The sequence below is a fragment of the Poecilia reticulata genome, linkage group LG5, assembly GCF_000633615.1.
Source record: "Poecilia reticulata strain Guanapo linkage group LG5, Guppy_female_1.0+MT, whole genome shotgun sequence".
NCBI classification, from domain to species: Eukaryota; Metazoa; Chordata; class Actinopteri; order Cyprinodontiformes; family Poeciliidae; genus Poecilia; species Poecilia reticulata.
The window spans coordinates 25446212-25473281 of NC_024335.1; the positions used below are offsets into that span (position 1 = coordinate 25446212).

At 42.2% G+C, this 27070-nt stretch overlaps 1 protein-coding gene across 2 annotated transcripts; it reads left to right on the top strand.

Moving 5' to 3' along the window:
- Positions 1–1698: 1698 nt before the first annotated feature.
- LOC103465330 (arf-GAP with GTPase, ANK repeat and PH domain-containing protein 1-like) lies at positions 1699–26407 on the top strand. Of its 2 annotated transcripts, XM_008410022.2 has the most exons (21): positions 1699–2519; positions 2935–4177; positions 12138–12196; positions 12309–12396; positions 12830–12915; positions 13004–13145; positions 14040–14174; positions 14263–14384; positions 14503–14661; positions 16039–16122; positions 16403–16507; positions 16591–16738; positions 18332–18454; positions 18539–18676; positions 18827–18886; positions 19463–19614; positions 20240–20330; positions 21592–21814; positions 21898–22201; positions 23589–23890; positions 24153–26407. In XM_008410022.2, exons 2-20 carry the CDS (start codon positions 3010–3012, stop codon positions 23871–23873), a joined length of 3672 nt encoding a protein of 1223 aa, XP_008408244.1. In that variant the 5' UTR covers positions 1699–2519; positions 2935–3009; the 3' UTR covers positions 23874–23890; positions 24153–26407. The 2 variants fall into 2 exon arrangements, with proteins under 2 accessions (XP_008408244.1, XP_008408242.1); XM_008410020.2 differs by having other exon boundaries at positions 23589–26407.
- Positions 26408–27070: the final 663 nt, after the last annotated feature.

Here is a 27070-nt window from a genome sequence, read left to right on the forward strand (position 1 = left end):
CAGTTAATAAAAAAAAATGTGGCATATATCAAACAGCACTTAAAAGAACTTAGACTTCATAATTTGTCATCTTGAAATTGGCCTGTGTCTCTTTAAGAAGCTCCAGCTCTTTCTGACACTCCCACTTCAGCACTTCATAACAACAATGCTTTTCATGCCTTTTACCGTGTTCAGGAGTGCTGGACTGAGAAGGAGTAGATGTGCAGCTCCACCAAGTGTTTCCTAACTGCTGCTGCTAGTCTACAGGAGCCGAGTGGGGGAGTTACGGGGTCGGGTTGCTCAGTGAGGTGGAAACTCAGCTTGGAGACTGCAGCTCCAAGGAGGAGTTTTGTGTAAATGGGTGGCACTTTGTATTAGCAACAGTTTAGTCACCTGTGAATGGTTGCTATTGGAGATTAAAGCAACACTCGAAGCATGTTTTTGATGAGGGAATGTTATTTCCTCATCAATGTTATGAGGGAACATTGATGAGGGAATGTTGTAAAAAAAAAAAAAAATCTACTTTTTTGCTAATAAAAGTTGATTTTGCATAATACCTCCCACCTCTCTGCCCACTTCAACTTTAAACTTTGCTACATTTCGCCTCATCACAGCCACAGACAATGGCATAATTTTGAAGTAGAACCAAGAAGCCACATTGTTTTCAATGTTTAGTTATATTTAGGGTGACGTGCAGTTTTAGTTTTCTGTCACGCACACCCTCTTGCTTGTAGACCAAGCCGTTCATTCTCATCTGTCCAGTAACTTCTACCACATCTCTGCTTCAGCTCAGGGCAAGTAGAAGCAGAATTTTAAATGGTTTTTTTTCAACAATGGCTTTTTCTTTCGCCAATCTTCCATAAAAGCCAGATCTTTAAGGTGCATGACAAATATTTGTCCCTTCAACAGATTCTCACCTGAGCAGTACATTTCTTGGCTGCCTCTCTGAACAATACTTTATTCTGCCAGGCCTGCCAGTTTAGGTGGATCATTGTGTTTTTATAGGTTTACAGCTGTGCCAGATTTTTCTGTTTACAGATAACGCTCAGTGCGAGATGTAAGGCTTTAGATATAGTTTTATAACTAATCTCTGCTTTAAACGACTCAACAACCTTCTCCCTGACCTGCCTGCAGTGTTTCCTCTGGTCTTCATGACACTGTTTATTATTCTCTAACAAACTTCACAGACCTTCACATAACAGCTGTACAAATGAAAGGCTTTTGTTCAATAGGTGACATTTGACGCCATTCATTGCAGGATTTCGTTTTGGTGAGTCAGAGTAAAAGGGGGGGGGGGGGGTGTTTACAAATCATTCCTTCACAATCGTTCACTAGTTTGTGTTTGAAACGTCAAATTCCAGTTAATTACATGCCGTTTACCACTTACACACTTTGTGTACTCATCATGACAAAATTTGAAGAAAACTCAAGGGATGTGAATAAATACTCATCTCATGAAAATATTATCTCACATCTGTGCATCATAAATTAATTCAGTCTGATTCATGTTCTTAAAGCACATCTTTTCTCCCTTATCTCAGACATGTTCCTTTTCTCATACATGTCACAAACTTTTATTACTGTTGTCATCGTCCCTCCTTGAGTTTGTAAACGAGGCCTCATTATTCAGAGGAAAATTACTTTGTTTTTCAGAGTGGAGAGAGCAGAAGCTTCGCTCACAGAGAGAGCGGCGAGACAGAGCTAGAGACAGCAGATGCGCTGGCAGGAGTAGAGCTGAGGCGGTTCTTTTTTTTTCTCTCTCTCTCTCTTTTTCCTCTCTCTCTCTCTCCCTCCTGGCTCGTTTGTTGTAACGTTGCGGGATAAAATCAGATGAACGTGGGCAAGGACCACCATCACTGCTGCCGCCTCACAGCGAGCCCCCCTTCACTTCCAGCCTGATTGCCGGCGCTGCATCCTGGTTGTGCAGCAGGATAACGACGAGGTGGCGGAGAGCTGCAAGGCTCAGTGGCAGCAAGAAAAAAGAGGAGGGAGGAAGGAAAAAAAAAAAAGGAGGAGGGGCCGGCTTTTGGTGAGCTAGTGGGCTTCCTCTGCCTCACAGACACATTTTATTGACTTGCTAATTGGATGAGGCTCTCGGAGGAGAGGATGCAGTGACCAAGAGGAGCCGCTCTACAGAGGAGGGATACAGGCGAAAAAAGAGAGCCCCGGTCGGGCTCCCCGAATCAGCCTACTTAATCTGCCCTTTTCTTCTCCTGCAGACATTACAACAGATGTTTGCAAGCATCTCTCAGTGACCCTTACGTCGGGCTTATAATTTTATGGATGACATTGTCGAACGGAGGCTCCTGTTGCCAGACGCTTCGTGACAAGTGAACCATTTCGCCTTTTTCTTTTTTCCTGCTCTTTTTTCACCATTTTTTAAATTTTTTTTTATCTCAGGCTCATCTACTGGAGCTATTTTTATCAGCCTTCTTTAATATGCCATTTGATATGAACGGTAATCTGATGGCTGGATGAATTCTTCATAAGATCAAAGCTTCACGGAGATGTGAATGGATCTTCAGGAAGAGAAAATGAAGGTATGATGAGAGGAAAATTCAAGACATTCTGTACTGAAGTGGCTCTATTTCACCTAAATTAATTCAATATATTTAACCGGCTAAAGGTATTGCATTTTTTCAGGCTTTTTTTTTTTCTTTTGGGGGACTTTTTTTTTTTAATAGAAAATCAGATCTATAGAGGAAGGATTATGAATGAATCAGTGACAGGCAGCATAGTAACAGTGTGTACTGAAGAGGATTAATGAAGGCATTTAATAAAACAGTGTAGACTTGTTTAAGCACTGGGTCAGCACCTTGAATATATTCAGAAAGATTAGCAATTCAACTCATACACAGCCCTCTCAATCAGATTTCAAAACGAAAGTAGCGTTCCTGTCAAGTTCACCCAGTATCAGTGTGATCTCTCACGCCTCTTGTGTTTCCTCTGCCTCAGTCCTGCCATGACTGAGGTGTGCAGATGCTGTGAGGTCAGAGAGCAGGTGCCACCGTGCTCAGGTCTGCCGTCTCAATGAGCCAAGTCGGCAGCACGCAGAAACGCACCACCTACCTCATCTCCCTCACTCTGGTGAAGGTTGAGGCCGTGCCAGAGGATGCTGCAGGGAGCCAGACGGAGGGCCTTCCAGAGGGGGAAGGGAGCCCTAGGAAGAGGAAGAAGGAGGAGGAGGTAGAGGTGAAGGCAGAGGAGGACGAGAAGCAGGCTGTGAGAGATGTCCCTGAGAAAGAAGGATCTTTGTATGTGGAAGTGGAGCAAAGAGAAAAGACACAGGTGGAGGAGGAAGTGGAACAGGTGCACGGAAAGAATGAAAGCAGGGAGAAGCCCGAGAGGAGGGAGATGCACGTGCCCCAGAAAGACGTTGTACCAGTTGGCAAGAGCAAAGATGCTTTTGCACAACCACCTGTAAGGCAAATGGTCAAAGTGTACGGAGGGACAATGTCCGAGGGAAGCGTGCGCAGGGAGGGACCTCGCTCGGATGCCTTACGCCCCAAGACAGAGCTCTACCGGGAGCCTCCCATAATGTTCCTGAAGGGTGAAAACGGAGCGGACTTGAACAGCCGCTCGCGCTGCAGCCTCCCCTTCACTGTCCCGTCGCAGATCAGCCAACCTCCTCCGGTTGTGATGCGTTCGCATGCAGGAGGGAACTCCTCTTACTCCAGGGAGCTCAGAGAGACCAACACAAGCCTGTATCACCCGGGTAAAACTCTGGATCGAAGGGACAACCGCATCGGGGACCAGACCCCCTTAGTGGCAGCTACGACTCTGGGGCCTTACAGGGCGTCCTGGGCGGACAGCGACGGTAGAGGCACGCTCATCCGTCCCGGAGCCCCCATCAGCGGAGGCTTTTCGGGCGTGATGGCCCGGGAGAGCCCTCAGGGGGAGAGGTACAAGGCGGTTTCCGTGTCTTTACCCGCGCCCCCTGCCCCCGACGTTTGCAGGCCTCCAAGGAAAGGAACAAGTTGTACCCTTGACAATGTTGACCTGCACTCTTACTGTGAAGACCCAAGGAAGGCGAAGGAGAGCCAAGGAGGAACAATCCAGCGGGCTCCCCCGCCTCGCGATCGCAAGATGCTTAAGTTCATCAGTGGGATTTTTACCAAAAGTACAACGGGCTCACCAGGCGCCAACACCACACCTCCTCTCTATTCGGCTGTGGAGAGGGGTTCGAGTGAGGAGGAAGGTAAGGCGAGCTGCCTGCATGACTGGATCATTACCAGCACACTCTGCAGAGCTGAAAACATCATCATCTGCAGGAAAAGAGTATTTCTGAATCCCTTTCCTGTCTTAAGGTGAAACCAACAATGGCCAAAATTATTTCTGTCTGTTTAGAACAATATAAAATACTCACTTTTAAAGAGTATGCAAATTTAGTGTGAAGAAGCACCAACTATGGCTGTTTTTAAAAGAATAATAGGTTAACTAGGCATGAGTTGGTGAATCCTATCGAGGTATACCCACATTTTAAAGTTACAGTTTCAAAAAATGCTTTTAAAATCATCTTAGATATACCAGAAAAAGAAAATGAGTGACTATTGTTTTCTCCAGCTTTATGCAGCCCAGAGCAGCAATGCACTGCCCCTCCCCCACCTGTTGCTGTGCACTACTGGTGAGCTAACTTAAAGAAGACTCCTACTGTTCCCTCCATTTTTAAAAGAGGAAGAAAGGACAGACAGTGATGGTGTAGAAAGAAAGCACCAACCATTTTTCTCTTATTAGGATTTAACTAAAACTAGAGTTGGCATACTTCAAATGACGTCTCTGTTAAGCAGCCATCTGCAGGCTAGCCGTCACTGATTAATCAGTGTTACTCCATAAACACAGGCAGGTAGAAACTTACCACTTTAGTTTTGCAGAGGTTTGTTTATTAAAATCAAAATAGCAATAATTAATTGTTTTAACATTATTGCAATCCTACAAAACTTGTTTTTGTGTGGAATTTATTTCAGATTAATGCAGTTTGATCAGTTTTCTTTCTTTTATGTTTGTGTGAATGCCATGGAAAATAAGTATTTTTAATGTTATGTCAGTAATCTCATATTAGCTCATGCTTTATGTTTGGACAAATATATAGCACATAAGCTGTAACTGAAAGCTTTACATGTGGAAATATGAAAGAACAGTAACACGAACGTGCAGCATAAACTGCCCTCGTTTCCCTCAAACGTTTCTACGTTTCCTCTCCGTCTTTGTGGCTTCATAGTAATTTCACTGGAAATGCAATCAGATCCAAAGTCAGATGTGATGAAACAAAGCTGTGCTGATATCGAACGCTGAAACAATTCAGTGTTGCTCCATTAAGAGCTGAGAGATTCGTATCAGTTTGAGATTTATGTTTTTTAACACATTTTCCTTCTTCTTTCTTCTAACATTCAAATATCTCTCCAACATGTCACAATGGTAGACAGTCTTATTAATTCATTTATTTCTAAACTAGCTCGTTGCATCATAAAAATGTTGTGTAAGAGTAAAAATATCCTCACTTTCCAGCTGTTCTAATTCATTGATGTGCTTTTCTCTTTATGATTATTATAGTAGACATTTTCCGTAGCCTATCAAAAGAAACAAAGTGAATATAGCCTTTAGATTATTTTGGCTCTGTCTCACATTTGTATGGTTTTTGAAGATGCACGGCTTTAACTAGATAATTAAACATCTCATATAAACAGTACGTGTATGTGCCACAGCTAAGGAACCAACAAGTGTTTCACTCATGATATAGCAATAAACTGATAGCATTAGTTAAAGTATTGCTTTACTATGCAGATACTTTGTCTGTGCTGATGAAGATTAACTCACCTCGGCATGATGGATGCTTGAAGCCTCTGTCACAGCAGATAAAATGCCTTTTAATTAATCTGTCAGTTTTGGGGAACCTGTTTGTGATTGTGTTTAAAACATCAAACTTTAAGCCAAAGTTGGTTGGGCAATTATGCAGAAAGAACAAAAGCACAACATTGCAGGAAAAAGTAATTTATTCTTGCCTGACGCAGTAACAGTCTGCATCAGGCAGTATTATTTATTCGTTTTACAAAAAATAAGTCACATATTAATAGGAACTGAAGTTTTGAATGAAAATGACCATAAGGAAGAAACATCTTTGATAATATACTCCCTCTCTTAAAAAGTAAATTTACTAAAACCTGAGCAACTGCACATCAACAATTCACAGTTTCATCTGCAGCAGGGGCCAGCTGCCTTTTTCATCCAAAGGGCCACTTTTGCTCCAGCCACTACAAAATAAAATTTGTTTGGAGCTACAACAAAGATAGATTTTCATTTTTTTTTATTTCAAAAGCTAAGGAACTTAAACTAAAATTAATTTATTTTATTTGTCAAATTTGAGAACAAAACAAATCATCTAACTTTTACAATAGAAAAAAAAAAAACTAATTTGTCGAGTTCAGCAGAGATCAACCAAGTGAGCCTTTTTCACAAATATGGAAAATTAATAAATATAAATCAAAACATTTAAAGATTAAAAAAATAATTATCTTTGTACCATTGATGTCCTTCTGTTGTTATATTCTATGCAGATATTACATAAAGTTCTACATAAAAAAGGCTAAAACCACCGTTTACATTTAAAACATTTATTATTTGGATTTGTTTGAGCCTCAGTGCAGCCAAACATCGCAAACTCCTGATAAACATGACAGAACTGGATCTGCTTTACTTCCTCATCTTTGTTACCACAATCAGAGTTTTCTTAGATACACCGAGACAATAAACGGCGTGACAGACGTTTGGAAAATTTCTGAGACATCAGTAGAAGTTGATACTAAAATAATTCAGTCTTCATTTGCCTCTGTGTTTTACAAAGAAAACCTGTCTAATTATCAACTTTATCTCCTTTGACTTTTTTTGCGAGTACTTTCACTATTTTTGCCCCATTCTGCTGAATTACACAATTATTACTCAAACAGACACGGTTCGTGATGAATTAACGGCTTAATAAAGCAGACGAAACGATGCCACTGGTTCGGACCTAAAATGCATTCGTCACAACAATATCTTAATTTTCCACTGTTACACCGAAATGACCTGAGACAAAAGAGTACGGGATTTGAGTGAGCTCTGGATATAATTTGTCGGGGGTAAGTGGGACATGAATAATTAAGGTTGGGGATACACAGAGCAGTGTTCATGGCAGGGCGAAGGGAGTGGGAACCTGCCACTTCCTGCTCTGTGCGTGGGGTTAATCAGCCTTCAAATGGAGCCTATTCATTTGTCAGAGGCATGTTGTGTTTAAATGTAAGTAAAGCGGTTGTCAGCAGCACGGTCACGACGAGCCTGGCTCCACAGGATAAACACCCAGGCGTTTCTCTCAGACGACAGAGAAACGCCGACAATCTAATTTGTTCTCAGAAAATATTGGTGGAAGAAACGCGCCGTCCACACAGGTGGACATCGTGTCTGAGTGCCTCTCACTCAAATCGCTGTCTCCATGAGAGACCGCTCATTGTATGGATACCCAGACTGGAGGCTTCTGGAAAACGGAGTTACCATGGCAACAGCAAGCAATGAGAGATGCTGCTCGGTCTGTGCCGTGACGCTCTCGACGGGGGCGATCTAGGCGTGGGGATCGCCCAAAGATGGAGAGAGAGCGTGAGGGTGATGGGAGGAGGGAGGGGGGGCACTGGGTTGGTTAAAGTTAGACTCTGGCTCCCCGCGGAGCCGGGCTGACGCCGCCACTCCGCCCAGAACATTGTGACCCGACAGTTTTCTCAGTGTGACTACGCATGCTGTATCTGTGTCATTGGCTCTGCTGGTACAGAGTTTGCAAGAATGCACATCTGGAAGCAGTTTCTCAGTGTAGAGCAGGATATGTTTGTGTTTCAGAGCTGCAGCCTCTCATCTGCAGGTAGACAATGTTCATTATGGATCCGTCTGAGGATTTCAGTCGCTTACCAAGGCGTCTTTTCCCCAAGCTCGGTTTGAAACACTTCAGATATCCCTAACACATGTGTGCAGCAGAAACCTGTTCAGAAAGCTTCCCTGATATACAATTCCTCTGCAAAAGTATTAAAGCTGCAGTTTGTAACTTTTATTAAAAGTGTGGGGTTTTTTTGTTTTGTTTTTTACAAGTTTGATAAAACATGTAAACATGCAGTATAATATAAGATGGATAATCTGTAAAAGAAAAAAAAATGCTCCTCCACTTCTTTCCTGAGCTACTACTGCCATAAATGTATCTCTCCCGGTCAGAAACAACCAATCAAGAGTCGGGGGAGGATCTTAGGACCTTAGCGCTGCCAATCAATCATGTGTGGCGGAAAAACAAATTACAATTATTTTATTCATTTTTTAAATGTCCTTTATTTAACCAGGTGAAACCCCATTGAGATCTAGATCTAATTTTCAAGAGGGACCATACTGTAAATCTTCTACTGCACCACCAGCCCAAAGGTTCTCTGTTGCACAGGTTTGTGATGATCTGAGCTTTGCAACATGACTCATAATGCTGCTAAGGGACAGACATGGTCAGCAGGAATACAGAGGCAGTAATACTGTGGTGTTTATTAGGTGGTCAGGTGATAATAGCATCTCCACAGTGTGTCGAGGAAATATTGTTCACCCCGTTAAACCAGCAGAAGCACGTGAATGTACACCCCATGTATTTTGGTGAACTTGTATGAATTGTAGCTTCGGTTTCTTCCTCTTTGCTGGCAGAAACGGCGCCGTGTTGCGCTCTTTTGCTGCTGTGGGTCATCAGATCCAGCTGTGTGTGCTACGCTATCAGATACACAGATATATCTTCTTACACCACAGAAATACAAAGCGGGTAATCAATTGCATGAAGATAGAATTAGAAACATTGAAAAACATTTTCCTAAGGAAGTCATAAAATCTACACCAGAACACAAAAACCTAAGAATAGCATCAGATTTAGGAGATCTTGGAAAAGTTAAATGGATCTGAACAGCTTTGAAGTTTGCAGAAGAGAAAAGTTAAACAAATGAATTGATGTAGAAACAAGCAGCTATAAAAGTAACTAAGGAAGAGAGAGTTTAATCAATGTCTGGGTGAGATCCAAACCTAAGAAATTTTGCTGTTTCAAGTATTGATTCCCCCCTTTTTGATACCAGCCAGTCAGTTGTGTGCACCAGCCATTACAGAAGAGCTTTCCTTCACCACCGAAAGATTTTTGGGGGGAGAATGGCCTCTGATCTAATTTTTAATTTTAATAAAAGGGTCGCAGTAAACAGGAAAAGCGCTACGATAAATCCCCAACTCACTACTTTTCTCAGATCACTATTAAAACCCAGTAATAGGATCCTCCTTGATGCATTAGACAGTAAACCTGTCCAGGGTGTCCCTCACCTCCTGCACTTTGACCTCTGAAGACAAGTGAGTTTAATGGATAGTTGTAGTTTGACACAGCAGCAGCTTCCCTAAGCTGGATGCACAACAAAACAGGCAAATTATTTTTATCGCAAAGTAGACGCCAATAATCTCAGACTTGTTGATTCGGAGGACACAAAGCATATCAGTTCAGTTCAGTTCAACTATCAGACTGTCTAATATTTTGATTAAATAACAATAAAAACAAGCAGCAGAGCACTAGAATGTTTCCACATGGTTTTCTCATCTTATGCGGTTCCAACCAAACACAAGAATCATTTACTACGAGCCGTTGACGTCCCGTGTTAAGTGTGGGTTATGAGGACGTTTTTCACGTAAAGGCTCTGAAGAGCTGGCAGATGAAATAGCCTCGTTCCCGTTGAGGCACATTTCTGCCTCCTCTCAATAAAGTTGCACAGAAAAAGTCAAATCCCTCCAGCGATACTTCAAAACTCAAAAAGACATTTGATCCAAAAACAGAGCTGCGGCTTTTCTGTAAAAGAAACAGCACTATTAGAGCAAATCTTTGTATCCTGTATAATGTAGTGTTTTCTTTCAGAGAATAAATCTACTAATTCACAAACGGCATAATGCGATCTACTGATGTAGCACACGATATAGTAAACAAAAGATGCTAGGCTTTAATTAGAGATTATCAAAGTGTGTTTGCTGAACAAGCAGCTGTATAATGTTTTGTGTTCTTTTTATTTTTCAGAAATCAGTTTTTATTCTGTTAATAGCAGAACATCAAGCGAAACGCCGCAGACTGTATCGACTAAATGAAACTAAATTCAGTACGACCCCCTCGGCTGACTGATTCCTTTTGCTTTCAAGCTTTAAGGATGAATAAAAAGAATAAAGCCCTTATTGTTTGTAGACGGGTAATTATGACTGCACTCAGAAGTAAAACCCAGTGAAGACAAGCAGATATCCCGAATGCTCTCCTCCTGACAGAGACTTCAACCTGACTGACTTTACGGCTGGATCAGAGATAAAGGCGCTTCATTCTCTCTGAATCCTGCTGGTGAGATTTGACCTCTCCGACCCTTCTTGCTGCTGCCGACAGCGGACAGGCGGTCAGGAGGATTGGCAGGAGTTGTCCACAAACTCTGGGATCAGTTTACAAAACATTCCTACCATTTTTTCTGCTGCTTACAGTAGATGCTTCCTCTGAATTAAACCCAACAAACTCCTGTCGCCTTTTTGTTTGGCAGGTTTGTTATAACTAAATACGTTTTTTTTTTTTTTTCATTTTTGTTTTGTTTGAAATGTGTCCGCATGAAACACAGCCGCGAAATCCTGCTCTTGCAATCGCCATAAATCAGGAACGGCGAGATGAAACTGATTCAACCTGACAGGATCGCCACACTAATTTGACTCTGTGGATCAAAGGTAATCTGACTACATCAAGCGCATTTCAGACGCCAGGGAGGTCATTATGGTGGTAATTAATTGAGGTCCTCCACACATTTAAGGCTAGAAGACAAACACATTCCGCCGTGAGCGTGGAGTGAAGAACAGTGGAGCTCTGGAGGAATGGATCTTTATTTAATCAAGAGTGTACGTCCAGAGTTTAACAGTAGGATTTCTTGTTTTCACTCCGAGGTTTTGATCAGGCATTCTCTTTGTACTCTTGACGTCTGGTTTTCCCCCGAGGCGAGACATGGCATGGAGGTGGAGGCAGCGCCTTCAGATGGAGGCTATTAAGCTCAGCCGTCTGGGGGTTCGATTCCTTACGTTTTCCTCCGTGTCTCCTCTTTCTGCCTGTTCCCTGTGTAGCAAATAAATACTAAATCCTATAGAGAAACACAAGAAAGTCGGAGTTCCTCGTGTGGTTGTCCGTTCTGTCCTATAAGTTTAAACTTAATTTTTTTATTTTTCTGTAAATAAATCTAAAATAACCATCTAAACTACATGTGTCAAACTTGAGGCCTGTGGGCCAAATCCAGCCCGCCGTAGCTTTTTATGTGGCCCTCTAGATTCTAGACTAAATATTATATGTGCTTAAACATCATGTTATCAATCAAATCAATCCAGTTTTTATCTGTTTGCTACCAAATTGTATCAATCAGTCCCTCATGTTTCTTGCAAATTATCGTGGAAATTCACGCAAAATCAACAAATCCACGTACTTTTTTCGTTGCTCTTGTACAGTTTGTTGCAGATTTTTCTCAGAAATTGTAAAAAAAAACTTTACTTGTGCTAAACAGCTGCCTCAGTCTTAATTGATGTCAGATTATAGTCCATGATCTTTACAGCATGGACTATGCAAAAAGTCGCATTTACCATCACAAATAAGTGCAAATATTGCAAATATTTCCGAATTGGTACCACATGCACTTTGATTTTTATTGCAAAAAAATGTAAAAATTCTGGAGGGACTGAAAAGATGTTCAATATTATCTAATTTTAAGAGTCTATTAGTATGTTTAACGGGTTTCATCAACACATTCTGGCACAAAAGGCCCTTTAAGAGCATTTATGATCTGGATTTGGTCCAAATGACAGCGAACTTGACACCCCTGATCTAAACATTTAGTACAGCTGTTTCACATTACTAATGTTTCACTCTGCTGGTCGTTGTAACTAGAACTGTGGGAGCAGGTAGCGGCACCAAACTAAACTTTGACCTCTGAACAAATTCAGCACTTTGTCGTCTAACGCTGTCAGTTCTTCTGCTCACGTTCTGCATCTTGTAACATACTGAGTGACATATTTAATTGGCAGTGCTGTGCTTCATTTGCACATGATAACTCTGCGTTTTCCACTGTTTTATTGACGTCAATCTCTGTCTTCAGTCGTTTGCACCAGCAGCCAAGAATGGACCATGAGTCAAGCTGTTCAAGAGCTTCATCTGGTAAGCTTCAGGCCGCCGGGTAGCTTTTGCGAACCTCTCCGTCGGACTCGATGCTGGATTGATTTTCATCTGTGTGTGTGTGCGCGTGTGTGTGTGTGTGTGTGTGCTGCAGGGTGTGTTGGGGGGACTGTGCAGCGGGAAGTCCGCCCTCGTCCACAGACACCTGACAGGAAGTTACCAGCCGGAGGAGAACGCAGAGGGTCGGTTTTCCTCAAACGCTGATGCTTCAGTGTGTTTTAGTTGGACTTTATGTAACATAGCAATGTAAAGTGATGCAGATATTATTAAATGGAGTTAAAATTATACACGGAAAGAGCAACTTGCACTTGTTATCAGGCCTTGTTAGTTTGAAACAAAGAAATGCTACACAACAAATTGTCACCTAAAGTCACCTCAGATTCATAGTTTCATTCATAAAATTTTTTACAAACCTTGTGTCATTTCTCCTTCCCCTGTCACAACTATAAAAGATTAAGTCCCATCAAAATATGTTGAACTTCATGGTTATAATATGAAAAAAATACATACAGTATTAATACTTTTGTAAAGCAATGTACACTAATTTTACTACTTATATCCAGTGGAAAAGGATGATGAAAAGAGGTAATGAATAAAGTCTGTGCTGCTGCCCAGGGCGGCAGTTCATTAAGGATGTCCTGGTGGACGGACAGAGTCACCTGCTGATAATCAGAGAGGAGACGGAGCCTCCTGGGCCTCAGGTATGCTGCAGACTGACCCAACCTGCTGCAACAACGCAAACATGTTCTGGTACACTGATTTCTGCTCGTCTTCCTTCTCATCTCTTAGTTTGCGAGCTGGGTGGACGCCGTCATTTTGGTCTTCAGCTTGGAAAACGAGGCCAGCTTTCAGGAAGTTTACAAATTCTACCACCAGCTTTCTCTGCATCGACCCATCACTGAGATACCTTTTGTAGTCGTCGGTACTCAAGGTGAGGCTCTCCTGTTCCACGTCTGTTCAAGATGGATACAAACAAACAAACAAAAAAGAGATAGCTTTTATAATTTGAGAGGATCTGAGACTTAAAAAAACAAAAAGTCAGAGCTAAACAAATTGAATGTTGACTTTGTCTTTGCGGAATAATCTGTCTATAGAAACCAAAGAGAGTAGACACATTTTTACTTTTAAGAAAATAAAGAAATATTGGTAACACTTTATTTGAAGGAGTGTGCATAAGACTGACATGACACTGTCATAAACATGACATAACACCTGTCATGAACATAAAGGAGTCTTTATGAATGTTATGACTGTTGTCATGAAGTGTCATTCGGTAAATAAAGACACTTTTAATGCAAAGTTGCTCTAAAGGTTGCATTGAAAGACCATTAAAAATGCCACCTTTGCATGATTTTGTAAATTATGATAATTTAATGCAAATTTGGCATTTTTAATGGACTTTCAATGCAACTTTTAGAGCAACTTTACATTAAAAGTATAATTATTTACCGAATGACACTTCATGACAACTGTCATGAACATTCATAAAGACTTCTTTATGTTCATGACAGATGTTATGTCATGTTTATGAACACCCCTTCAAATAAAGTGTTACCGAAATATTTTCTGCTGCACCTGAATTTCCCCTTCGCAGGACAATAAATGTTCTACCCGTCTGTATGGACGGTTGATTGATGCTTAGTTACCGATGGTGCAGCGAATGACTTTAGAGAGAAAGGATTGACTATGTACGATTATTTTTCTTCCAGCTACTCCAAACTTTTGTTTATATGAACATCTCACATGTTCGTTTTAAGCTGTAATTACATAAAATATATATATTAAAAAAAAAGATGAGTCAATGCTTGCTGTGTGCCTTTTCCAGATAAGATCAGCAGCACGAACCCCAGGGTGATTGACGACGCCAAGGCGAGACAGCTGTGTTCAGACGTGCGGCGCTGCACCTACTATGAAACCTGCTCGACTTACGGCCTCAACGTGAACAGAGTCTTCAACGATGGTGTGTAAACCTGGATGAGGTTTTTTTTCTGTTTTTAGAGTTAGATTTAAGCTTCTTTTTCTTTTTTTTTTTCTTTTTCATTCGACAGCTGCTCAGAAGATCATGACAGCCAAGAAGCAAGCCGCTTTACTGGCTTCCTGTAAATCTCTTCCCAACTCTCCCAGTCACTCTGGAGGCTCCACTCCGGTGTCTGGTGTCTTTCCAGGACAGGTAAAAAAAAACACATGTCACCTCCTGCATGTTATGCTCTCGGTGAGGATTTATCAGATATTGAAGGAGCAGCCGGATTGAACTCCTCCACTCTGCTCCTTCTCTCTCCTCTCCGTAGGCCAGCAACGGCGGCCAGAGCAGCGACTACTCCTCGTCGCTTCCCTCCACTCCTGTGATCAGCCATAAAGAGATCGCCAGAACGCTGAGGGGGGAGAAAGGCGACTGTGGCGTGCCTGGGTCGGTCCGCAGTGTCCGCAAGCGCACACCCAGATTTGTGGTGAGTGGGGTTTTTATTTTTGTTCTTTTTTCCCCCCGACATAAATCAGAATAGCTCTGCAAAGTTGATTTGTTTCAGCCGTTGGTGTTAAAATGCTATTATGTAGATTTATTACACCCATATTCTTTTTTTTTTTTTTTACAGTTTTACTACTGTAAATTTTGATGATTATAACTTACAACTAAATGAATGTCCAATATTCTGTTTCACTGACAGTTAGAATATCAAACCAGACTGATAAAAAAAGTCTCACCCCGTTTGGCTGAATTCAGTGGAACGAGACTCTTCAGAAATGTCTGTGAGATCTGTGATGGGTTTCTTGAACAGTCTCAAGTCACACAGTGAGGTCACTTCCTGTCCTTTGACTTGGCCCAGGACTTTCTATTTTCCAATTCGAAGCCACTTCTTTGTGGATTTATGTGTTTTGGGTCGTTATCAGGTTGCAATGTGCAATTATGCATCAGTTTAATTTTTTTTAGCAGATGGATTCATATTTTCCCTTAAGAAACACTCTTTGACACGCAGCAGGATTCCTACATTGCGGTGTTGCAGCAAAGCATTCCCGAGTCATGACAGTTCCACCGCCGTGCTTCACAGTTGGTATTCAGTACTTTTCTCGAGTTGGTGTATTTATTTTTCACCAAGAATGTTTTCTGTTCTTCTGTACTTGAGCTTATCTGTCCAAAGAGCAGCATCACAGAAGTATCGGTTCCCATTTATGATCACGCTCTCAGAAACATAATGTGCAGAATGATGACTCTCTTACAATCAGGCTCAAGTTGCAGCATTTTCTTTTTCACTAATGATCTTCCCTTCATGTGTAACTGATGTGAAACATCAGGGTGAGATTTAGCTCAAGCGGGTGCCGTTTATTTGTTAGTTATTTTTTCCCCATATGGCTATAGACCTTTATTTACTCTGTTTTTATTATTTAGTCATGGTACTTACATTTCTGTCAGACGTTTTCATTATTTAAATGCTTTTCCTTGACTGTGTGCATCTTTTAGGGTCTGGGTGTAAATCTGAGCTTATAAATATGACCCTGTGTATCTGCAATAAACTCAAAGTGTTCATTGAGTCTTGTCTTGAACCGCAGTTAAAGCTCCAGCTTGCACCATAAGTCCATGCTGACAAAGAACAACCTAAAAATCTTTAAGGGACAATATTAATACGGCGTGTAAACGGCTGGTCAGAACTGCAGCTGTAGAAACAAATCAAAAGCACAGAAGATTTGCTGCTGCCTCGGTTCAGTGCCAGCCTCTCCAGCCGTCAGAAGCTTTCCAGCAGACGTATTTCACTCGTTTATTGAATAATAGTCCCGACTAATGACTCCTTTCCTGCCACTGATGCAGCCTTTCCCTCCTTCCTCGCACGCAGGGACGGAGAGGCAGCGACTCAAACAGACGGAGTGCAGACTTTAAGGGCGACTTTGGCAGCGGGCGATTCATCCCCATCAAACAGGTAGGACACGGGTTTTGTGTGCGACAAAGGAGCAGATAAGATGTATCTGATGACCCTCAGCTGAGGACAAGGCACCAGCGGTCGCCTCAGATCGTTGTGAAAGCCGGTTTCATCATGTTGAGTCACGACACGCCCCGCAATCTCCCATGCCAGCGTGAGGAATGGACGGTGGGTGTTGCTGGCGCCCAGCGAGTCTTCGTGGCACCAAAACGTGTGAAGCAAGCGCAGCAGACAGTAGGATTACATTCCCCTCCTTCAGTCTTCTTCTTATCGCCATCAGGGCATCTTGCTGAAGCGCAGCGGGAGCTCACTCAACAAAGAGTGGAAGAAGAAATATGTCACTCTGTCCAACGACGGCATCCTCTCCTACCACTCCAGCGTCAACGTGAGTGCGCGTGTTCTATCGCGGCCCTGCAAATCGCTTCGCTGGTGTCGGAGAGACCGAGAGTCTGGTGTTTGCTTTGGCAGGAGTACATGCTGAACGCTCCGGGGAAAGAGATGGACCTGCTTCGGGTGACCGTCAAGGTGCCGGGGAAGCGCCCCCCTCGTGCTGTGCCTGCGTGTGGACCCCCTGCTGGGCTCAACGGGCGGGTTAAGGATGTGCTGGGAACTGAGGGTAAAGACCTGCTTTGTCTACCTGCAGGAGGAACGTAGGAAGTGCACGCACCATGTCTTATTTTCTAACCGCATGAAAACAAACGTCTTGCAGCAGGATTGAAACGATTAATCAAGTTAATTGTGATTAATCAGTCATAGAAATAAGAAGTCATCAACTCATTTAGCAGTCAATTAAACGCTACCTGGAGTGTTCAGGCTGTAAAAGTGGCCATTTGCTGAAAGAGCAACACAGTCGGAGCAGGAATCAAGTCAAAGCTGTACAAAAAACACATTTTGCTTTTAAAATAAAAAATATTATTTGTCTGTAAACATGTTCGACTCAGAAATCCTCAAGTGACATTTTTAGCTTTGCCTGGTTCAATTTATGTAAAAAAAGAAAAAAAAGCACCTTTTGTTTCCAATTACTAATTTAAATAAAAAATAAACACATTAGTAGACAGTATTTTGTAGCTGCTACAAACGATCAAGTGTCCGCTAAAGGAATGCTAAGATTGCATAGCAGACAGTAACATTTTTATGTGACTTAATTATTTTCTTATTTGCAACCTTTAATGTATTTATAATATTGTGTAAAAAAAAAAGACTTACAGTAAGTGCTTAAATGGAAAAGTATTTCTTTTTGTCACATTAATCTATTTATTTTCAGAATGATCTATAGAATAATTGATTACTAAAGTAACTGTTAGTTGCAGCCCTAATATGCAGGCGTTGACACACACACACACACACACACACACACACACACACACACACACACACACACACACACACTTTCAGCAATTTGCAGCTCTCTTCCCACCAGTCTATATTAGGTCTGAACATCTACTAAAATGTATTGCTCCTGCTGTGTTTAGACCGTTGTTCTCTGTTGGATGCAGCCTCTGATATTAAAGAAGCCTCCCCCATAAACTCCACTTCATCAAAAATCAACCAGCTGGTTGAATCTTTGACAGAGTTTTGTGTCACTAAAGAACAATCATCTCCAACACATATCAAAACTATAGTTGGCATGAATAAAGTGGGTCGGCATCAAACTTCTAGAACGATCCCAACCTCAACCCTATTGAAAATTTATGCGGTACGCTCAGAAGCAGAGTTCGTGCAGAGCGAACATCCACTCCAAACGAGCTCCACCATTTCTGAGAAAAGGCATTCAGACAGAATCATGCAGCCAGAATAATCCAGCATGCATGCATGCATACCTTTTAAACTGCTTGATTTATGACTCTGCTTTGCAGAGTTGCTGCGTTACTTAAGGTTATTGTCTCGGCGCTTGACCCAGTTTCTTCAAAGCAGCTTCTGCTGTCAGCCTGATGTTTTGATGTTTCGCTCTATGAACGCAAAGCAAGCTCAAATCGTCCCTCTGCCATCATTTTGATAGATAAAGCATGCTGCTTTGCAGAAACCCTTGTTGCTGTATGTAGTTAAATTGCATAGAAAATAACAGGCTAATTAATGCTTCTGAATTTCCCTTTTTGTCAATAACAAACTGACAGAGAAAGCATTAAAACCCCACACAGCTTAGTACGAACACATTTATACTACAGAGGCGTATCATATTTATATGTAGGGTAATTTGTTAATTGTGTAGTGAATACGAGTGGCCTCATGCAAGTGGAGGAGGTGGAAGGACTGGGAGGCGCTCTGTTCCTGAGGAGCAACATCGGCGTCCAGCGCTGCCCGTCCACGCTGTCCAACCACGCCCAAGGCGTTGGTGAGCTCACCAGAAGACCTTTTTTGCAGGACATTTTGTCTTAAAGCGGCGCCTGACGTCCCGTTTCTGCTCTCTTGTGGCCAGACTCTGCAGTTGAGGGAGTCTCCAGCTCCTCCTCCACCAAAGACGTCGGCTCGGCCTCCCCGCTGACCGACAGGAAGAAGCACCGCAGAAAGAAGAGCATGAATCAGAAAGGAGACGCAGCCGTGGGACAAGCCGACGGTACAGGAAAGCGTCTAATGACGTTTTTGCGAGCATTATTTATACTCTAACGCCTCTTTACTCTCACTGTTTTGTCAGGACATGTAATTAAATATGCATTCATAAATTCTAAGAGTTCTTGGCTTTCACTTTGTTGTTTGCTTTCTGCAGCTAAACGGAAAATGTGGAAGCTGAAAAGCTTTGGGAGCTCAAGAAACGTAAGCAAGACAGGTAATGATCGACTAGCCAGCAACATGTTTCTAAAAATATTTAATTTATCTGAATTCTGTTAATGAGTGACTAAATTACTCGCCAGTGTTTAGTTGCTTCTCCTCATGTGAATGTTTGAGTATGGATATTTAACCAGATGGTCTAATATTCTGGATAAAAGGGACTTGTTTATTCCTAACTTTGGAACATTATAAATACTTGACAGTGTTAGTGTTGGTGCACTACGAACATCGGCTGTCTCTCATTTTTTCATCTGCTATAACAGCTAAAGGGTAAAAATATCTCAGATTTTCTTCCCTTGGTTGATTTTTATTTAGCTCAGTCTATCTTCTCGTCAACTCCAAACGTCTTCCTCACTGAAAAAAAACAAAACAGTCAGCTCCACCGTGTTTCACTTTGGGGATATGTTACGGTTATTCTTTTATCCTCCACACATAATGTTTTGCACGTAGCCAAAAAGTCATTTCGGTTTTTACGTCGAGGGGAAATTGGCTCCATCAGATTTCATTTTGAGATTTCGGAGGAGAAGGATAAACTCCACTATATGAACTCAAAAGTTGCCTGTGTCTGACTCAGAGGAGGACAACTTTGACTTCCTGGTTGTGTCGAGCACTGGTCAGACGTGGCACTTTGAGGCCCAGAGTGTGGAGGAGAGGGACTCCTGGGTCCAAGCCATCGAGAGCCAGATCCTGGCCAGCCTGCAGCTGTGTGAGAGCAGCAAGAACAAGGCAAGCAGCTCATATATGACATGAATATCACCATACAGAGGGCTGATGAAACCTTTATTTGACATGCAGAGAAAACTATGGCAGAATACATGCGTGGTAGAGGACCGAGTGTGTGATTAGGTAGTTTGACATGATAGGAAAGCATCTCTAAAGAACATATACATTTAGAAAAATCAATCGATCTTTATGTATTTAGTACTTTTTATTTCTAGAAAAATCTGCCAGTTTATGGCAGAAACCAAAGAGTCTCCCTCCACCTCCTGAACACCCACACACATTAAAGCAGCAATCCACATACACTCACACACGTATAAATGGCTCTGGAAACCAAGGAAACACTCCCTTAACCACAACTTTCTGTATTGAAGAATACTGAGATGTAATATACCACATGACAAAAGATAAATAGAAAGATAAGGAGTTATAGTAAAATTAATGAGGATCTCAAAGTAACAGAACAAAAAGCTTGGAAGGTAAATAACAGCAAATCATAATGACCTGAAGGAAGCAAACTAATATTTCAGACTATGAACATATAAAGCCAATAAAACTATGAACAATCTCAAACCAAAGAGGCGTGCTGATTGTTACTTTCTCCTCACTGTTTGCTCTTTGTTTCCTGCAGGATCGCAAGAACAGCCAAAGTGAAGCCGTGGCGCTGCAGGCCATCCGCAACGCTAAAGGGAACAACTTCTGCGTCGACTGTGACGCGCCAAGTTAGTAATAATCGCTCCTTTTCTGCTTTTCCCTTTAAAGCCACAGCCGACCATGAGCCTCTTATTTTTTTCGGGAAGGAATAAATCGTTTGTAAAGGAAGCGAACGATTTACTTCTACATACCAAAAGTTAACAGAAAGCTCCAAATACTTATATTCTTTTACTTCAGTGGTGCCAAGATTTAAGTGTGGGTTTGAAGTGGACGTCACGACTGCGAACAGATGGGAACGCCTTTGGGTCACAACACGGCCCTGTGTGAATTTCCTGTATAGATGCGATGAAGGATATATTTTGAAAACTTTGTGACACAAAGTTTGAAATTATGATCCAAATGAGGCTCAGTTCAGACTTACAGAGCCTTCAGGTTTGCTGATGTGGAGTGTATTTGTTCAACCCAGATGGGTCTCATTGTGACGATGTTAATCCACCCTGACTAAACCCCCGTATGGGTTTCCCAGATGTAGCAATAAGATATCATGTGCTTTATAGCGTAACTTTGATCTGTAACTATGAGCTTAACATTCGAAACCAAAAAACAACCGAGCAAGTGAACGCATCACAAGTATTCAACGCAGTTCTTTTTCCATCCATCCATTTTCTTGCACCCTTTTTCCCTCAGTGGGGTCGGGAGGGTTGCTGGTGCCCATCTCCAGCCAACGTTTCGGGCGAGAGGCGGGGTACACCCTGGACAGGTCGCCAGTCTGTCGCAGGGCAACACAGAGACACACAGGACACACAACCATGCACACACACACTCACACCTAGGGGCAATTTGGAGAGGCCAATTAACCTGACAGTCATGTTTTTGGACTGTGGGAGGAAACCGGAGTACGCAGTTCTTTTTATTTTATAAAATCCTTTTTCATGCTTTAAAAAGACTTTTTTCCCCACCTTGTTGCTCTGTTCCTCTTGTATCAAGGCCAGCTGATGAATCCTGCTGACGTGATCTGACTTCAGTTCTTATACAGTCATTAAAAAGACCCAATTTAACAAAAGAAAAAGAAATTCACACATTATTTCTGATAATGAGCCAAATCTGTTGTGTTTGTTATGAAAGAAGCACTGAACTGATTAAAATCTAATTTATGAGAAGGATGCAAAAGAAAAGAAAATGTAAGCACAACTTCTCCGGTTTCTCTCCGTCTTTATAGTTTACTCCTGTATGAAATATTCATGCGTCGCTCAAACACTACCGCTTCAAATCTTTACTTCAGTTTCAGCTGGAGTTTGACTCGCTGTCTGTGTCTCGTCCCTGCTGAAGATCCGACGTGGGCCAGCCTGAACCTGGGCGCTCTCATTTGCATCGAGTGCTCTGGGATCCACAGGAACCTGGGGACCCACTTGTCCCGGGTCCGCTCGCTGGCCCTCGACGACCTGCCCAGAGAGCTCACCCTGGTCCTCAGCGCCATCGGCAACCACATGGTCAACAGCATCTGGGAGGCGCGCACGATGGGGCACCGGAAGCCGGCGCCCGACGCTACACGGTAAACCAACGACTGCTTGAATATTTGCTAAATATTTCTACCAACTAATCTCTTTCTCCTGTTTTTTTTTTCCTTCTTCTCAGAGAAGAGCGGGAGTCATGGATCCGAGCCAAGTATGAGCAGAAACTGTTTGTGGCGCCGTTGCCTCCTCCCACACCCAGCGAGGGCCCAGACATCAGCATGTCGGGCCGCCTTCTGTTGGCAGTGATGGAGCGCAATCTGCCCAAGCTGCTGCTTCTCTTGGCCCACTGCACTAAGGAGGACATCAACGCCCCGCCCTTCCTGTCGCTCCCCTCCAGGTCGCTGCTCGCGCTCCGCCTGCCTGGCTCTGCCCTGCATGCTGCTTGTCAGCAGGCTGATGTGGTGATGACGCAGCTTCTGGTCTGGGTGTGTTACACTTTCCTCTCTAGTTGTCCTGCTGTTATTTTGACAAGTCTGACTTAAAATACCGGCAAAAAGTATTCATACGCCTATGAACCGCATTAAAAACATAAATGTGAAATTTATTTATCTCTCTTTTATGATGAACTAACACATATTTGTGAAGTGAAAGTAAATTGATATGTTTTTTTTAATGTTTTTACAGATAAAGATCAGAAAGCGTTCAATACCTTTTAGCTTTAGTTAAGCCTGAAAGGTTTTTTTTTTAGGGTGTATCTCTACTTGATTTGCACAAATCGAGACTGAAATTCAAGCCCATTTTTATAAAATCTTGTAACAGATTCTCAGTTGGCGATTGGCCTCAAATTTAAAGGGGACCTATTATGCAAAAGTCGCATTTTGCTAATTTTTTTATGCTTCCACTTGGATCTCGACTGCTTCTAAAAACAACCCAAGTGTTTGAATAAAACGCCCAGCCATTTCCTGGTAATAACTTAATGTTTTTTGGTGTCTGGAGAATGAGTCATTTCAAAAACCTCCCAATTGTTAAGTCACAATCGACGGACACTGATGTTACCTAGCAACCCAAGCAGAGAAATTACTTGCTGCATTCTTGCTGGTTGTGCAGGAAGCCGTACGTCTTCTTTTCAAAGACGTACAGTACGGCTGTATAATTGCGCGTCTGTTTGCAGAGATTTTCAGGAAAATGTTGAGTTGGGGGCGTCGTCAGCTGCAGCTTATTTGGATTTAAAGTGACAAAAGGCCCTAAAACAGTTTGTTCTGAGAGGAGCTCAAAATAGGCAAAATCTCATTATCCAAGAATGATTTTGTGCAAAAACTATAATGACCATCTTTTGCATAGCCCATATATCCTAACCTGTTCCAACGAAGCATAATAGCTCATCTTTAACTAGACTGCTCACATAAATATTTGAATTAAAACTTTTAATTTTAGCTTTCTCTGTGAATTTTGGGTCCTTGTTCTGCTGAAAGCCGAATCTCTCCAGCCTGAAGTTTGTTGCAGCTTCTGAGAGGTTTTCTTAAAGTATATCTGGTTATTTTCCTCCATTCATCTTCCCGTCAACTCTGCACAGATTCTCCATCCCCGCTACAGAAAAGCACTCCATAGCAAAACAAAAAGAAAAAAAAATAGTTTTTATTGAGTTTTATTTAAAGTTGTAAGAATAAAGGGTGTAAACACAGATGCGCACGGCATCAGACTTTCACATGTAAATAATTTTGACAATACATTTTCCCTTTACTTTGCAATGACTTTGTGTTGATCTGTCGCATAGAATCAGAGATTTCAGAGACGCCAGTATTTCCGTAAGGCCGTGTTGGTCAGACATAAGCCGCCCCACTTTAACCTACTGTCTCCGTTTGCGCCCCGCAGTACGGCTGCGACGTGCGGCATCGGGACGCTCAGGGTCAGACGGCGCTGGCTCTGGCTCAGGGCGCCAGCGGCCAGGAGTGCATCGACGTCCTGCTGCAGCACGGCTGCCCCAGCGAGCCGGCCCCCGCCCTCGGCGCCACGGTCGGCTTTGCGTCGGCCGTGACGTCCAGCTTCCCCGCCGCCATGACGCCGAGCCTGACGGTTGCCACGACGATCAGAATCACGCAGAAGAGCAGCGGCGGCAGCAACCTGGGCTACAGCACGTCCAGAAGAGCCGTGTCGTAACTGCAGCGCGTTTCAAAGTGAGTGTGTGAATGTGTTGCCGATTTGCCGTCATAGCGAGTCCTGTCCATTCACACGGACATGCTGACAGATCCCGTCTCACCTGGAGTCAGGTGAGACGCTCGGAGGTGTGTGTGTGTGTGTGTGTGTGCGTGTGCGTGTGCGTGTGCGTGTGTGTGTGTGTGTGTTTCAGGGATGAAAACTGGAGAACACACTGTGCTGGACTGATTTTTATTTGTTCTCTCTTCCCTTCTGTTTTTGGCCACATGTCTGTGCATTCAGATGTAAGTAGAATGTACCGACCTGTTTACCAGAGTCTCACCTGACCACGCAGTCAGTACTCGACTTTGTTCTCCACTCGGCTATGAATGGAAACCCGCCTGCAGGCCTCAAACAGCTTCTCTGAGCAGCTGAAGCCCAGAAGTAAAAGAACTGCAATAAGTTTTACTAATCTAAAGAGTGGGATGTATCGAGCTCGTAGCATAAAAGATTATGGCTATTATTAATTTTGACAGTGAATGTGAGTTTTAGATTCATCAGAGCTTGTCATTAAGTGCATAAATTATGTTACGTGAAGTTGATGTGAAATATGTTAGTGGCTGGATAAAGGGGAATAAAACAGCTGTATAGAAATGTGTTGATAAAATACTACGAATTTAAAAGTGTTTAATTTCCAGTTTATTACTGTATGATTTGTACAGTTGTTTCTGTGTATAAAACATAAAGGGTTACTCATTGCTGTTCAGAGATTAACTGTACAGAGTTTTTGTTCAGTTTTAGTTTCCTGCTTAACTCAGATTTTTTATGTTTTGTCTGTTACTGGAGTGTCTGATGTGAAACACTGTACATACCGCAGTAGCTCATTGTTCAAGTGAGTATTAAGAGACATGCGCAGTGCTGTGAAAAGGTTTTCTTCCTCTTATAGATTTGTTCTGTTATTTATTTATTTTTGTCACACTTAAATGTTTCACATCATCAAACTAATTTCCTTTTCAAACTAACTGGATATGAGTTTTTCACATCGTTGTGGAGAAGGTTTGCCCTCTCTTGTGTGGCAGAATCATTTTTAGTTCAGCCACACTGGAGGTTTTCCAAGCAAATGATTTGGATTTAGGTCCAGACTTTGACTAGGGCACTCCAAAAAGGAAACTTTTGAGTCATTCAGAGGAGACGTTGCTGGTGTGCTGGGGATTATTGTTCAGCTGCATGACCAAAATGTTTTTAGCTTAAAGTGAAAGACTGATGGCCCGACGTTCTTCTTTTATGGTAGACAGAAACCTTTATTTATCCTTCAACTACAGCAAATTATCCAGATCCTGAAGCAGAAAAGCAGCCCAAACCATCACACTACCACCACCACCGCGTTTGTTTGTAGGTGTAATATTCTTTTTCTGAAATGTTGACAGTGTCATTCCAGCTGTAACTGGACCTTCAGACAGTTCCACCTTCGTCCCACCAAATGTTTTCCCAAGATTATTTGGGAACGTTTAGGATGTTTTTGACAAATATCATTTATGTTCTTTTGGGATAGCAGTGAGTTTCTCTTTGTCCATTGTCCAGCCTCTTTTGAATCAGTTTTTATGTATTTCTTTGTTAGCGTCTGGATGAATCCTCTATGGCGTACCGTTGGTAGGTTACAATGACGATTCATCGCCTTCCTGTTTTCTCCATTTGCGGATAATGGCTCCCACTGTGGTCCACTGAAGTCATAGATGATAGATTGATAGATGTCGGTGATGCGTTTCTTTTTGAAATCTTTTCACCTCCTTCCTGTTGTCAGGCGGGTCATTTTGAACTGATTTGCGTTTTCCACGAGCTTCTGCAGCGAAGTGAGGCCGGTGAAGTTCAGCTCAGCTTTCCAAAGAGTGCGGTTTGGGTACCTTTTCTTTCCCCTCACGTGAAATAATAATTTGAAAACAGTTTAGTTCTATTTACTCAAGTTATCTTTGCCTTTGTCTGTGGAAAATTTTAAGTGTGACTAAAAAGCAAAAACAGAAGAAATCTGTGAAGATGCAAATACTTTTTCCCATCACTTTACATAAATAGGTTAAAATGACTTGATTTTTGACTGAATGTAGATAAACACTAATGCTGACGTGTTTTTTTTTTTTTTTTAGAGGATTAAATTTTCAACTAATTCCTGATGTGACGACAAGAAATTAAAGGTAAACTTTAAAATATTAAGAGCTTACAAATGTACAAAACAAGGCCTTCAAGTGAAGCTTCTAAGTGACTGAAAACAGACACACAACAGAGGAAACAAATCTATATTATTATATAATTATCAACTCTGATGCAGTACTGGGAGTACTTTCGATGTGACCAAAAGCTGACCTTTTCTGTAATGTACACTGTTCTCTTTTCACGTTTTTTTGTTGTTGTTTTTTTACCCATTTAATAAATCAGAAGTATTCATTATCGATAAGGTCGCTCTCTGATGCTGTGCTGTTTTTGTAAGTTTCATGTGTTCAGATTTTATTGACATTTTCTGCCACTAAATAAACTGAACTCACACTTCAACGGTTGGGAGGACAGGACATTTGTATTACATGGACTCATTCCTTCATTAATTCATGTTCCAGCAACGTTTGAACACGTCCTGGAGACGCACTGAGTCTCTGCTGGCCGCCGACCTACTTCTTTCTAGGTCGCAGCCATCTGTCCAAAGTATTCACACCCCTTCAACAAACCTCGGTGTATTTCATCTGATGTAACACAAAACCAGCGCTTACGTGTGACGTGGAAGGAAAAGGATGCATCCGTCATCTGAACCTGCTTATCCTGGAAGCTGCTGGTCCAGTGCAATTGAAAAGGATGCACACCGGTCCCTGAACGTCAGTATTTTGTAGAACTGCATTTCAGTGTACAAGCCGTGTTGTTTTGGGTCATTGTCTCCAGTCTCAAGTCTTTCTGCTGCGTCTTACAGGTTTTTCTCCAGGATCATCCTAACTTTACCCTCAATCGCCTTGTCATCAAATCTGATAAGCTTCCTTACACCCCCACACCATGATTTTTTGGGGTGTTTTTGGATTTTGGGTTTTTTATTTGCTATCTGCGGTTGCCTTAGATGTTCATTCTTTGATTGCATCAGTTAGTTCTGTTTTACTCTTAGTTTAGTTACCGTATTTTCCGCACTACAAGGCGCACCTAAAAACCTTCAATTTCCTCAAAAGCCGACAGTGCGCCTTATAATCCGGTGC

What these genes read in the sequence shown, in the direction of transcription:
- LOC103465330 (XM_008410020.2), top strand. Translation starts at nt 3,010, where the DNA reads ATGAGCCAAGTCGGCAGCACGCAGAAACGCACCACCTACCTCATCTCC. An exon ending in CTGGTGTCTTTCCAGGACAG is followed by an intron (nt 14,385 to 14,502) that starts GTAAAAAAAAAC and finishes TCCTCTCCGTAG; the next exon opens with GCCAGCAACGGCGGCCAGAG. An exon ending in CAACCACGCCCAAGGCGTTG is followed by an intron (nt 18,455 to 18,538) that starts GTGAGCTCACCA and finishes TCTTGTGGCCAG; the next exon opens with ACTCTGCAGTTGAGGGAGTC.